Genomic DNA, 15,795 nt, shown 5'->3' on the forward strand with positions numbered 1-15,795 from the left:
TATATTAAGATGTTCTATGGTATAAGGTCTATGAAATAAACAAAGTTAGGACCAACATTACCTTTAAGATATACCTTGTACCCACGATTTAAGACATACCTTATATAATATAAATATAATATATATAATATATCTTAAATCGTGCTTGTACCACAGAAAAATACAAACCGTGGGACATAATATTATACAATTATACAGTGTTATTCACCATGCACAATATAGAAATGTGTGTATACAGTATACTGTATAATACTATAATTTATAAATTAAATCATTACAAAATAATAATCTGATTTAGTGATTTCTTTCTATAATAGTATTATGATATAATATAATATAATTCGAGGGTTCCACGTAACATCTGTGAATTAAATTGTGGGCGCGTTCAGTTGCCGCCACTCTTATCACCAGCGGGCAGTGACCAACAATATTACTATACTAACCTGTGATTCGTGAACGTGACGTGTCTATGCCAACAGAGATAAAGAACCAAAAGAAGTAATACAATTAATACATTGAATCTATACAGTATATTCTATAGTCTACGCACACACGTCACGCACACACATGCGAAAGAATAGATAGCGCAAAACGGAATCCTAATCGACCATTGCAGGTTGCAAAAGCAAAAATAATTTGTTATTGTAAGTTGCGACGGATGGAGACGACGATTTATTAACGTTACAACTTTCAATAGATACATGGTATTTATTTACTATTAAAATGTCGTCGTTGCATAAAATGTCATAACCGTTATTGTATTAATTATCACGGTATTACAACACTGAAGTCGTCGTCGATTGCTACTTGTTCGTCGCGCAGAGATCAGCTGTCCATCGTCGTCTTGTCTTACGTGACCACCGTTCGCACCGCGTACGGCCCAGTACAGAAGCGACACCCGCAGACTTGTTTTCGTAAAATACTACTAATAAGAAATTGGCATTAGGCACATACTTCTTTTATCATTATCAGTGTGACGAAACGGAGATTCGGAGATAGTAAGGTTTAGGCAGCGCAAGCGGTACGTGTGGATTTTGAGTAGAGGCATGTTGTGAATTTGTGATATTGTGATCACCAGTGGTTGGTGGACGGATACTGCGTTTTGCTTACGTGATTAGATTTTTCTACTCTCTGTGTTCTCTCCCTTCTGGCGACTGGAAAACCTTGAGCTACAAACAGTACTGTCAAACCGTGTCAAGTTCGCGTGTCCTGGACGTTTTTCAGGTTTCCGACTAGTACCACGGACGCATCATGGAACACAGATATAACTATTTCCAGCAAAACCGTAAGTGTACCTACCTACTGATGCAAAACTTATAATAGTAGTACTCTAGTACCATAATGTCACTGTTGTTTAGAGTTGAGTTTGTTTAGATTAAAACATTTTCTTTTTTATTCACTCAGCTAATTCCTTTGTTAATGGACAGTCAGCGTTCAATCAATCATCTGCTGATGGGATTCAGTCGACCAATAATAACGCTGGTAATACTTGTCACTAATTAATACATAGGTACCCAAACCTTACCTACCTTTAATTTTATATTTAATTGTACCTATTAGATACAATCAATACACAAATATATTATAATAATTGAATAATATGCTAGGTAAATGTTCTTTTTGTACTTTTATGATGAGATCATGTTCATCATACAATATAGATCTCACTGGTTTGAACATCAGAAATATTTATTCAATTAATTCTAATCCTATATCAAAGGTATGGGAAAATGTTGTTAAATTATTTTGATCATGGTAGATACTTGACATTGTTTTTACTTAGGTACTTTTTAACTTTCCTATTGAAAATAATCAAGAATGACATCAGTACAATACAATAATTTTTAAAAGGTTCTAGAGTAGATTCTACTAGATAGAAAATTCTAGATATTTATTAGTTAAAAAATGTATAATTAAAAAATTAATATATAGGTTCTCCTGCCTGTTTTTTTTTTTTTTTTATTGACAACATTTTAATTAGTGATCTTCATTAAATATATCTATGTCTAACTACGTATTTTAATTTTAATATATTTTAAGTCAGTCGAGTTAGTAGTTATGCAGAGCTCATGTAGCCATATTTCATTAACCATTTATCTCCATGAAATAGAATTTCATTCGATTTTGAATGGATTACCTAATTAATGTTTACAAGTTTTAAATAAAAATATTTTCTAGGTATATATGTATTTTATTTAAAAAACTTATCAACATTGTATAACTAATACCCAATACAATTTTCAACTTAAATAATAAGTACCTATTGAGTTTTTATTTTTTAATAACCTACATTAAATGTTATCATTCTAGCAAGCATGCCATCCACGTCTCCCTCAGATCAATCACTGTTTCATGAGAAAATACATTCAAATCCTAATGCTGTTCCATTAATTAATAATTATTCATATCAAATGGATTCAGCTGATCAACCACCGCACTCGTCTGGACCACCTAGGACTAATGCTAAAGGAATTTATGAAAATTCTCAATCTTCAATTCCAGTAAGTTCTTAATTTGAATTGAAAACAATGAAGCCTATTAATTTGATCCCAGATTTTCAAATTTTCTGTAATCCTATAAAATGTTGCCGCTTAATCAGGACTTAATATAAAACTGATTTAATGTAGACAAATAATACATAGACACTGACTATGGATGCCCATTCACTAATGTTAATGGCACATAAACACTAGACTTCATGTGTTTAATACTTTAATAGGTACCCAAATAGGTAAAATGTATTTTGCCAATTTTTTTTTTTAATAACTAAAAAATTTAGTTAATTTTGACAATTAAGTTATACTATTTATCAAGTATTTTAAATCATAAACTATCTAAAGTGTTTTTATTATTAGGTGAGTTTTGAAACTATTTCCTGATCTGAAATGGTTTTACATACTAGGTAATCTTAATTAATGGTGAAACAGAGTTTTTTACCTTGCATCTGAGTTTCATAGCTCTGGCTAATTCTATATATTTTACACAACATATATTTTATGTTAAATAAACACCATTCATTAGCCATATTATTAAAGAATTCCTAAGTATTTTTATTTTAGTTCTAATTAATAAAAAGAAACTTATTAACTTATTTATAATTACAATTAGGTACAATTTATTTGTTCATAAAATATTAAATTGTGTTGACAATTTTTCAATTACCCATCTATAATATTTTATTTTTATACATTTTTTTTTTCAGAATGTTCTAAATCTAGCTCAATCTAATAATGCTGAAAATTATTCAATAAATCCAGATTTTCAGCTACAACCTCATCTTACTGCTTTATTACCACAACAATCTAAAAGAGTTCCAGAACTTTATCCAGTAACTAAATACAATACTAGTAAAGGATCCATAGCAGAAAATATGAATACAAACTATTTTTCTTCAAATAAGCCTTATCCTGAACCCAACATTATTGAGTATGATATGGAAGAAACATCTACTGAAAGTTCACCACAACATACTTCTTCATTATACTCTGAAAGTACAGATCAGGATTCAGAAAGTACACATCCAAGTAATGTATTTCCACAGCTTACGTTAAATAAAGGTACGGAGTGTCATGTAACAAAGGAATCAAAAACAATTACAACTTTAAATCATGAGTTTCCTGTACCTAGCCAATTTGCTGATTTGAGTCTTAAAAAAAATGATAATGTTGATGATCACCAACATTCTATTTTACATAGTGCTTATAATCAAGATGATGATGATATTATTGAAGACATTCCTTTATTTGACAATATTAACCAGAATGATAGAGAACCAAGCATAGAAAATCTTGAATCTCGCTGTAATGAAGAAAGTTTAAACATGCCGAGAACTCAAACATTTGATTCTTACCCTACTAAAAACGATTTTGAACAGACACAATTTAATTATGAGGATAAACAAAGTTCATCTTCTTCTATTTATAATAGTATTACTAATTATTTGTCTTATAATACTGATAAATCTTCAAACATTCAGAATGATTCTCAGTTTAGTAAAAATTCATATTTTAGTCAAACTAACACTTCGAATCAAACTAGTTCATCAAATAGTTCAGTTTTACAACACTCACAAAGCAAACCATTATTCCTTAATGGCAATACTGAACTATTTAATCATCAACAAGCATCATTAAGTGTTCAAAATTATAATAATGACCCTAAGTCAGAACATTTTAACCAACAAAATAAACATATTCAACCTGATATTCAAAATTTAATTGCTCCCCAAATTAATTCTCAATCACAATCCAATTTTACTAATAATTCACAAGACAAAATAGTTTTTGAACAGATAACATCATCAGCTCAAGCATTAAATTATCAGACTAGTAGTCAATCTATGAATTCTTATGGTACCAATTTGTATAATCACCAAAATGAACAAGGTATTGAATCTACTAGCCAGCAATCTATATATAATTCTTCAAAACCACCTGTATCTGAATTGTTGAACGATAATCAACCTATAGCTAGCCAAGAGTTTAAAACTCAAAGTTCATCATTACTATATACTCAGTCTCTTGGTTCAATGACTTCAGCTACCATTGCAGATCCTTCAAAAAAATCATTTCCTGTATCTGAAATAGTACTTCAAGATAATCAGCATATACTGTATCAAAAATCAGAAAATGAACCGGCAAGTAATTTATTAAATGTATCTAATGCTACTAAAAATAGTCCAATTGATGTATTAAATCAAAACTCTACAAAAGTTGTACAATCTGAGTTTGATATTAAACTTTCACAATCTCCAAGTAATATCATACCTGGAAATCCGCAAGAAACGACAGTTGATCAATCTAAACCCAAAAATACACAATTTAAAGAAGACTTACATAATGAAGAAAAATTGATGTCTCCGCCATCTTTTAAAAATGTTACTCAGTCTAATGATTTCTTTAGTTCTAATAGTATGACTTCTCAGCTAGATTTAAATAATCAGCCACTATCAAGAAATAAATTTTCTCCAGAACAATCTATGATTGATGATAATTCAAATGATAAATTTTCTAATAAACCCATACATTTTGTATCCCCATCAATTAGTAACCAAAATGTGACTGTACAACAATCTATACCTACTACAGGTCACAGTGTTAGTCATTATTTTAATTCATCAAATGAAAATAATAAATTTGTATTTAATCAACAGTCATGTGATTTACAATCAAGTAATCAACTACAAAACGTGCAAATACAGGATAAACCTACTGTTTCAGTTAATCCTACTTCAGACAAATTGAACAATTGTATGACATTTTCCAATGCACAAAATACCTCATTAAAATTGTTGTCTTCAAACCAGCAACCATTGTCAGTAAAAACTGAATTCAAAACAGATGAAAGTTTAAAATTAGATTCTGATGTAATATCAAAGGAAACTGTAGATTCTTCAGAACATGTTTTTAATGAATCAGATAATTTGAATTTTAAACAATTAGAAAATGTGGAAATATTGACACCTAATAATCAATTTTCCAAAATGTTCATTGATAAGCAACACAATATTTCTGATAATAAAATACATGTTCAAGAGCAATCAACACCTTCTTATTTTTCAAAAGACATATCTCTTGTTAAAGAAGAAAATTCTATTGCATTTCAAAACCTCACTTCTACAATGCATGATAATGATAATTCAGCACCTAAACTATCAGACATTAACAAATCTCAAGCAATATCAAGTGAACAAACAAATTTGCCATCTTTAAATTCAGGTCTACTAACAAATAAGGTTTCTCCTCTGTCAATAAGTAATCAAATTGTACCAGATAATAAACTAGTTGGTCAATTAGAAGCTAATCAATTTCCTCAGCAACATTTAAATAATCAAGTAACATCCAATGAAATGTCATCAACATCTAATCAGTTGCCACCTCAAATGTTTGATAGCCAACCAAAGTCAAATACTATACAGCCTCTTCAGTCCGCATCAAATCCATATACAACACAATCATTTGATAAACAAATATTTCCAACTACGATTTCATCAGCATCACATCAATTGCCGCCACAAATGTTCAGTAATCAACCAACATCTAATACTGTATCACCTCCTCAGTTTGCATCAAGTTCTTGTTCAACGCCAATTGTTTCTACGGTCACTAATCAATTTCCATCACCAATGTTAAGTAATCAATCAACATCAGATAATATACCACCTCTTCAAACTGTATCAAATTTGTATCCAATACAAATGTTTAACAATCATTCAAAACCAGACACAGTTTCACCTGTTCAACCATCAGGAATTAACCAGTTTCCTCCTCAAACTGCAGCAAAATCGTTTATTAATCAATCCACACCAAGTTCAACAAGGCCTGTTTCAGCTACCAATCAATTTCAACCACAGACATTTAATAGTCAAGTTAAATCATATGTCTATCCTCTTCAAACATCGTCTGATCAGTATACATCACAACCATTCAATAGCAAGACAAATTCTAATATGAGTCCACATGTTCCTTCAGCAGCAAGTCGTTTACCTTCGCAAATAATAAATAATCAACCTAAATCAAATGCTGCTTTTATTCGATCACCAACTGGCCAGTATCCATTCCAACCATTTAATAGTCAACATACACCAACTACTGTTTCATCAGCTGTTAACCAATTACCACCACAGCCATTCAGTAATCAACATAAATCAAATATTGTACCTCTTCAAACAATATCAAATCAGTATAACTTACAAGCACCCAATAATCAACAAACACCAAATTTTATTCCACCAGTTTCGTCTGCCGCAAATCAGTTTTCTTCTCAAATATTCACTAATCAACCTAGATTAGACCCCAGTTCATCAAATAAACTGACGGCCAACCAATATCAGCTACAACCATCAATTAACCAATCTGTATCAGGTGTTCCACCAATTCAACAAGCAACTAATCAGTATCCATCTCAACCATTTAATCAACAAACCAAACCAAGCAATTTTCCACCTTCTCAAACAGTCAAAAATCAATATCCTTCACAGCCATTTAGTAAACAACCTGGTCAACAAGTATTATCAAAACAAAATCTTCAACAGGCTTCCAGTAATCAGTTTAGTAATCAATCAAATTCAACCCAATCAGTTCAAAATCAGTGGCCACCAGCTAATTTTCCAAGCCAGCCTAGCCTAATCTCTTCGCAGCCAATAACTATGAACTCAGCTTCTAATTTGTCTATTGTGCCTCCCAGTGTTAATCAACAAAATCAAAGGCTTGGCACTCATATGTTGCCACCAAATCCATTGCCTTCTAATAATTATTACAATCAAGTTGAAGGAAATGGAAATGTCCAACAGCCTCAGTCTTCAAGTCAGCATGCACAGTTAGCATCAAAAGGGTATCCACCACAAAGTAACATGGGCTTTTCTAGTCAAATGAATTACAAGCAACCAAACGTTCTTCATGGACATCAAGGATATTATAATCAACAGCAAGACCAGTATAGACCTGAACAGAATCCTTCAGTTTTACAACAAGGTTTTTCCAAGGCATGGGTAAGTTTTTTTAGGTTTGTAACATTTTCACTGCATCTGTTTCTTGAATCATCATACAGATAATTAGATTAAATATGTTATAAAAAAATTAACACTTTTGAAAAACTACATTTTTACATTAAGTGTTATAATTTTTTTATTGTAAATTTAAAGACATTTAAAGATTTAGTTTATAACTTTTGCCTATTATTTACTTATATATTTGTGTATGCAATGAATGTAAATTATGGTATATTTTAAATTAAACAACCTAACCACAGTAATTATATGTATTTAAAAAAGGGGTATGACAATCTGGACTTATTAAAATCAAGAGATGTGCTGCCAGGTGACGGAGTTCATCCACCAGAGATAAAACTTCCTCAAGGATATGCTAATTGTGATAACTGTTCTCCAGAGTATGTTTTTAGATTTAAATTAGTATTAAATATAAATTATTAACTATTTGTATTTATTTAATCTAGTATATTCCGATGTACACTAAATAAGTTTCCGTCTTCTAAAAATTTGCTTGATAAAAGTCGATTGCCACTAGGGATTTTAATACATCCTTATAAAGATCTTTCCGTAAGTATAATTTATTTTTTGTTTATTTTAAACTAATTGTCTTCTAATTGAATTGAATTATTTTAGCGTTTAACTGTGATACAATGTGAAACTATTACAAGATGTCGGAATTGTCGTTCATATATTAATCCATTTGTTCAATTTATTGATAATGCCCATTGGAAATGTAACTTATGTTATAGAGTTAATGAATGTATGTATACTGTAAAATATGATATAATAAACCTTTTTAAATTATACAATATTTTATGTATTATTTATAGTACCTGGAGAGTTTCAAATTGATCCGTATACTAAAACACTTGGTGATCCATCTAGAAGACCAGAAATACAAAACGCTACTATTGAATACATAGCTTCCCAAGATTATATGGTTAGTGAGTGTACTTAATATAACAGCGTTATACAATATATTAATTTTTTGTTTTACTTATTAATTTTAGGTTAGACCTCCACAACCAGCATTATATCTATTTCTTTTGGATGTATCTCGTACTGCAACTTTGACTGGATATTTAGAAATTGTATGTGATCGAATTTTAAATAAAATTATAGCAGATGATATACCTGGAGATTCCAGAACTAACATAGGTTTCATCACATATGATTCATCTGTTCATTTTTACCAAATAGCAAATAGTGATGGAGGACAGCCTAAACAGCTTATCGTTAGTGATGTATCTGGTAAGCATTAAAATATATATTTTTGTAAAATTTAGATTTTTAACTATTTATATTTCTAATTTTTAGAAATATTTTTACCATTGCCTGATGGTCTTATGGTGAATTTGGAAGAAAATAAAGCAGCTATAAAAGATTTGTTGACTAGCTTACCAAATAATTATAGAGAGTCATACAATACTGGTTGTGCCTTAGGAGCTGCACTTCAGGCAGCTTTTAAAATATTGGCTCCTCGTGGAGGCCGTGTTACAGTATTCCAAGCTAGTTTACCAAATTGTGGGCCAGGAAGCTTAGAATCAAGAGATGATGGAAATCCTCACACCGGTGATCGTGTTCAGCATATGGCTCCATCTACTGACTTCTATAAAAAACTAGCTCTTGAATGTAGTGGTGAACAGATTGCTGTTGACTTGTTTTTTGTGTCTTCGCAATATTTAGATGTTGCTACTATCTGTAAGTAAATACAAAATTCTTATTTGAACATTCTAACATTTGAATGGTGTTATTTTTAGCTGGAATATCTAAATACTCATCTGGATGTATACATAATTTCCCTCAATTTGATGTAAAATCTCCAACTATAGTTACACGTTTCATAAATTGTTTTGATCGATACCTGTCTCGTAAAATTGGTTTTGAAGCTCTGTTGAGACTACGATGTACACGCGGTGTGGCAATACACTCCTTCCATGGAAATTTCTTTGTACGCTCTTCTGATTTGCTTATGTTGCCCAATGTTAATCCTGACAATGCATATGGTATGCAATTATCTATTGAAGACAGTTTGGATGGTGTTTCTGTTGTTTGTTTCCAGGCAGCATTACTTTATACTTCTAGTAATGGTAAAAATTTCTATTCCTAAGTTAATTACACTTAAATTTTATAAAAATATTTATGTTACAGCGGAACGTCGAATTCGAGTTCATACACTTTGCATACCAGTAACCGAAAATTTAGATGATGTTTTTCACAATGCTGATCAACAAGCAATAACATGTTTGATAGCTAAAATGGGTAAGGAATATCAAAAAGTGTAAAGAAAAAATAAATTCTATCAATTTAAAAATTATAATAATTATAAACTGTTTATTGTTAAGCTGTTGACCGGAGTACAGAAAAATCACTGTCTGATGCACGTGAAGCCTTTTTCAATGCTATCTCAGATTCTCTCTCTGCGTTCAAAAATGGTTGCTCATCTTACAATGGTCCTGGAACAATGTTGTCTCCTTTGTCATTAAAAGTGTTTCCATTATATATTCTAGCTACATTAAAACACGTGAGTATTTTATTTTATGGTTTAAAAAATGGTTCATTCATTATATGGACCTTTCCTTTAATTCACTACCTTTTTTTTTTCTGGTTTCTTTGTTTTTTTTTTTTTAGATAATAATATATATATTATATTATTTTGATTTTGGGGCATGAAGTGTACAATATGTTGTAGTATTGTTTCAAATAAATTATTAGGACCATAACGCTTACACCACATGTACTCGACCAACTAGCTGTTCAGCATTGGTCAATAGTACTGTTTTTATTTCGAAATTTATTTTGCTCCAAGAACTCCCAATAGTATTAATGTGAGCCAAAGTATTAGGATCTACAAAATTAATAAGCCAAAGAAACTTTTCTAGTTCCTGTTCCCGACAGATCAGCAAGTACATTGTTGCCAATTATTATTGAACATGTTGCTTCAGGCACAACAATAATTGCTGATGAGTGGCGCTCCTACCAAAGGCTTGATCTAACTTATCAACATATTTCCGTGAATCATTCCATTAATATATATAATCATCTAAAAAAAAAAAAACGGAAAAACTAAAAATATATAATAAAATAGTGGTAGTGAATTAACGGAAGGTCCCATTATATATTAGTACAGTCTAGCGTGAATAATTCAAATCTCAAGGTGGAAACAAATTCATTTTACAATGCTTTTTTCAAATTAAATTCTTCATAAAATAAATTTTACTAACTGATATTTTAGTTGGCAAAAAAAATATTTAAAATATAAAGGTTTTTTGAGTCATGAGGTCCAAGTTTTCTAGGTTCGACTGTATATCTTTTTAGTACCAAATACTATAATATATTATATTGTTATATACTATAATTCATATTTATTATTTAAATACAGGCGGCATTTAGAACTAATCAACCAACACGACTTGATGAAAGAATGTTTAGTATGTGTCAAATGAAAAGTTTACCTCTAAACAATCTTATTCAGTACATATATCCAGATTTATATCCTATATATGCTTTAGAAGAACAGGTAAAAATTAATTTAAAGCTTAATATTTTTTTATTATTTATTTTAATAGAAGTAAAAATGTATAACTAAGTATTATTTATTTATGTTAAGTAATATTATATTTTGTTGTAGCCAAAAATAGATTATGAAAAGTTGACTGAAATTCCCCTTCCACCAGTCATACAACTATCTGCAGAACGTGTTGAATCTAATGGTGTCTATTTAATGGATGACAGTGAAACTTTAACTATATTTATTGGGCATAGGTGTTCAGATAAACTTATACAACAATTATTTGGTTATGTAAATGTTAATTCAATGCCAGAACTAATTGTAAGTAATACACAACACTTAACAAATTTTATTTTATCTTAGTATCTTAGAGTATACAATAGTTACAAGAATAAATAAATAATTGATATTCTTTAGTATCATCTTATCACGTTTAAATACTATTATTGAATATACAATTTAATAGTGTTTTCCACCACACCAGCACTAGTCAATTTACTAATAATCATCCTAGTGCAGGCTGGTGCAAGTGTAGATGAAACATTAAATCTATACTTATAAATGATATTTAAAGATAATAAAATTTTTAATGGTTATTGTGGTACTTATCATGATAACGAAAAGGCTGATAATTCAGCTGCTCCTGGAGCTCGTGCAATTATCAATGCACTGAGTGCAAAAAACTGGCATAGTGCATTGAGGTGAAACATAAAAAGTCCACTCAGTGCACATTAATTTTGCCAATGGAACATAAAAATATGTACTGCTGCAACTCAGTGCAGGATGTTAGAAAACACTATAAGTAGCATTAATCAAATATTGATGTACAAACTAATACTATATTTAATCAATAAAACATTTGCGTTTTACAAGTGACTAATTAAAAATTGCCTGTCCTCCACATGATGATTATACTTAGGTAGCAATGTACTTGTTCTATTTTCACTAGCTAACCTAAGACATCTATGGGAATTAGATTCATTAAAAGATTATTGAATGTCAAAGTCGATTCTTCTGCACAGAATTCATCGATTGCGTCTCAGACGCAGGTAAATAATTTTTTTCCTTCCTTTTCTGTGTTCTGATTAAGTAATTGTATAGTAGGTAAACGTAAATTTACATAATAAATCTAATTTATTTGTCACTTATGTTGTGCAGATATATTTAAACATGAATTGGGTTTTACTTGATGAGCTTACATTAATTTTATCCTAAGGCTGGTTATCGATTTATGATTCAGTATGTCAAGTTCCTTAGTCAAAAGATATTTTGAATTTTATAGTGCTATAGTATTGAAAATCAATAATGAATACCATTTTTAATTAAAAAATAATGAAATTTGAATCATTGATTAGTTTAAATTTTGTCTTCCCAATATGTTAGCCAATGATGTCGAGCATTTATAACACTGACGACTGATGACTTATTTAATAATAACGAATTATGATTATTTATTTATCAATCCTAGAACTAAAAATGTATTCAATAGTCATAACTAAAATCATATTAAAATAGTGTAATTGAATGCTTATAAATTATACAATAGGTCGCAATCGAAAAATAAAAAGGTAAAAAAAATAATTTACCTATTTGACATTTGTGGGTGCCTAACCTAACCTAATCAAGAAAAGGTATAAAAGGTTGAAATGACGCAATTGAATGACGCCTTTTTTCAATCTTATCTTTAATTTGTTTAAAGGCATCTCAGTGTTCAACCTGATTCATTGATCCTTTTTATGTCCAACATGTTACCATCAATTATTTTACATTGAGGCGAGTAATGTGTAACACATTGCAAACTTAAATTTCGTACTCTTTTAATATTTAATTTTGATGTTCATTTTTATTTTTTGTTTAGTTTTATTTTACTTTTGTTCTATTTCTGAACTATTTATTGTTTAAGGATATTATGTTATAAATGTAAATACAAACTGTATATTTCTATCTTTGTATAAAAGGCCCCCCCCCCCAAAAAAAAAAAAAAATATAAATTAATATATGAATAATAAATACTAAATAAATATAACTGATTATTGACAAATAATGTATATTTGTGTCTAGTTTTATATGGTATTTGTATTTAATTAATTTTTTTTTTTTTTACAGACTACATTGGCAGAAGTGGACTCCAAACCATCATATTTGTTACGTAGTTTTATTTCTTATCTCCAACATTTTAAGCCATATCCATTACCAATAGAAATTATCAAGTAAGTAGTTTTTTTTGTAAATATTTTTTAATAATTCTCAAAGGTTTTGAACATGTTAAGTAAAACGTGTTAAGATATTATGAAGTTGTATTCAATGTTAAATTCCAATTAAATAAAACACATTAAGAATTTGTTTTATTTTGGTTTCAGAACCATATTCAGTTAAACTTCTTTAGATAAAAATCTTACAACAAATGTCAACAGTCTCATATAACTTATATTCTGAATATTTAAGTCTTTCTAATAGAAAAATAAGTTGATACTGAGCGATTCTGTTAAACCTAGGTTTTAGAGTAGTAACAAAGATTATATAATCTGTGGTAGTAACGTCTTAAACTAATATTTTATATAAAAATGAATCATGAAAGTACAAAATGAATTAATCATCTAAGCGGATTCTAATAGTTAACAGATACAATGATATTTATATTTATCTTTAAAATAGAATGTGAAATGTTTTAATATCATCTCAGTTGATTCATAGATATATCCTTGTTAAACATTTTCCTGCTCAATAGACTTAATTATCAGTTTTCAATTTTTCATTCTAATGGTAAAATGTTGGATATAATATCATTATATCAATTTGTACATAAATGTATTTGGAAAACTAATGATAATATTAAAGAATTTTGGAGTGAAAAACATTTTTCAGGAAAAAAATAGGAATTTCACGATTACTGAGATAAGTATTTTTGGGCCATCATTAAAGTTTTATTTTATTTTTATTTTAGGGACAATGGACCACATAAACTACGTTTTTACAGTCGATTAATAGAAGATAAATTTGAATCATCATTATCTTATTATGAATTTTTACAACGGATCAGTCAACAAGTTCGGTAATGGAGTATTATTAAAAATAATTGAAATAAATTATCGATGCTTAATATACACCTTAATGTTTTTTTTATTCCTTTATAAATATTTATTTGAAGATAATGATATAAATTAAATTTGTATTTTGTATAATCCATCAATTATTTGTTATTTTATTTTATTGAGTTTTACAAATAGATAATATGAAATTATTTGATTTATAATTAGTTGTTTTCTTTTTTTGTACATAAATTAAAGAAAATTATTTAATATATTGTACAATGATTTTTAATGTTAAGTAGTATATACACAGTTAAAATATTGTTTTATGTGGTTATTGGCCAGATATTTGTCTGGTATTATTTATTTGTAAAATTGTTTTATTAAAAATATGTTTATTCTATTTTATTATGTATATTTTTGTAATGCTATACTAGCAACAATCATATTCTTATATATTACACATGTTCCCAGTTATATACATATACATTAGCTAATATAAAATATAATATAATATATTATATATCTTCTATTAATTTTCAAAATACTTCTAATAGTAAAAAAAAATTTTATACTGTGCTTTTATATTATGCATTTCCTAAAGTTTATAACATAATATATAAATATGCAATACTGTCTACTGCCTAATTCCCAACAGTTAAGTCAATTTTTTTTATAATTTAAATAAAGCTACCGTTTTCATCTTTGTAAATTGAATGTGGCAAATTTCAAAATATTTATCATTACTAAAATAAATAGAATATATTCGGTATTACAGAATAGATAAACAGTATGATAATTTTGTTGATGTATTACATCCGTAAGATTTTGATTTGCTAAGTATTTAAATTACTATGTTTTTTCAGTTGAACATACGTTTAGTATATTTTGCTATATAAACTAGATTCATTAAATTTATTATAAATTCAAATAGTACAACAAAAACAATATTTCAATCAGTTCAAAAATAATTGAGTAGTTAAATTAAAGACTTGATAATATTCAAAAATGTGGTTACCTATACTATTTATTCTTCCTTACTTATTGTTGCCATAAAAATTTAAATGCCCCTACATTTAAGGATAATATATGAAAAAAGTAGTTCATGTGCGATGTGCATCCAAAACACAAACGAAATTACATAATGCATTCATTCATTCACATTTCACATGAAAAATGAACTATGTTCCTAAAAATTTAAATAAAATGTTCGGACAAGTTCCATGTTGGTATAATATTTTAAATGAAAAAAAAATGGAAAAATTGGCGTCGTTTGGTTATTTGTATCGCAATTTTTTTATTAAACATTTTCAAAAAATACGCAAAATAATTAACGCCCCCGGGGGGGTGGCTCTTGAACCACCAACCTTGCGGTTAACAGCCGAATGTGCTAGCCATTGCGTCACAGAGGCCACTCGTAACATTGAGTAGTAAAAAATTCATTAGATGTTATAATTAAAAGCACAAAATCGTGCTGGGTTCTTTACTTATAAATATAAATACCTACATTACTTTGCTAGTAAAAATACGCAATCAATTATTTCTTTTATTGTATTGCAGTGAAAACTCTATAAGGAAACCCGTTACTACGAAAAACTATACAAGGTGATTCTTTTATCAAAGAACACTCATTGTTTAAAAAAGTATTGGCTTTTTAAAAATATTTTTTAAATAGTTTCAAGTTGTTAAAAAACCAACCTTTTTTATTAAAAAATTATTTTTTTAAATATTTTTTATCCATATAATTTTTTGTGTTTTTTACTTTT

General features: G+C 28.8%; 1 protein-coding gene across 1 annotated transcript; it reads left to right on the forward strand.

The window, feature by feature from the left end:
* The first annotated feature begins 718 nt into the window (after positions 1–718).
* On the forward strand, positions 719–14,432 carry Sec24AB (Protein transport protein Sec24AB). Its single transcript, XM_015524330.2, has 17 exons — positions 719–1,285; positions 1,405–1,482; positions 2,311–2,501; positions 3,203–7,489; positions 7,772–7,887; positions 7,954–8,056; positions 8,123–8,249; positions 8,320–8,429; positions 8,500–8,740; positions 8,807–9,190; positions 9,250–9,579; positions 9,641–9,751; positions 9,835–10,013; positions 10,872–11,009; positions 11,121–11,321; positions 13,107–13,210; positions 13,945–14,432. The coding sequence occupies exons 1-17, from the start codon at positions 1,252–1,254 to the stop codon at positions 14,054–14,056; spliced, it is 6,846 nt and encodes a 2,281-aa protein (XP_015379816.2). The 5' UTR covers positions 719–1,251; the 3' UTR covers positions 14,057–14,432.
* Positions 14,433–15,795: the final 1,363 nt, after the last annotated feature.

The sequence above is a fragment of the Diuraphis noxia genome, unplaced genomic scaffold (genome assembly GCF_037042655.1).
Source record: "Diuraphis noxia isolate RWA-SAM2 unplaced genomic scaffold, SU_Dnox_SAM2 contig0002, whole genome shotgun sequence".
Taxonomy (NCBI): domain Eukaryota; kingdom Metazoa; phylum Arthropoda; class Insecta; order Hemiptera; family Aphididae; genus Diuraphis; species Diuraphis noxia.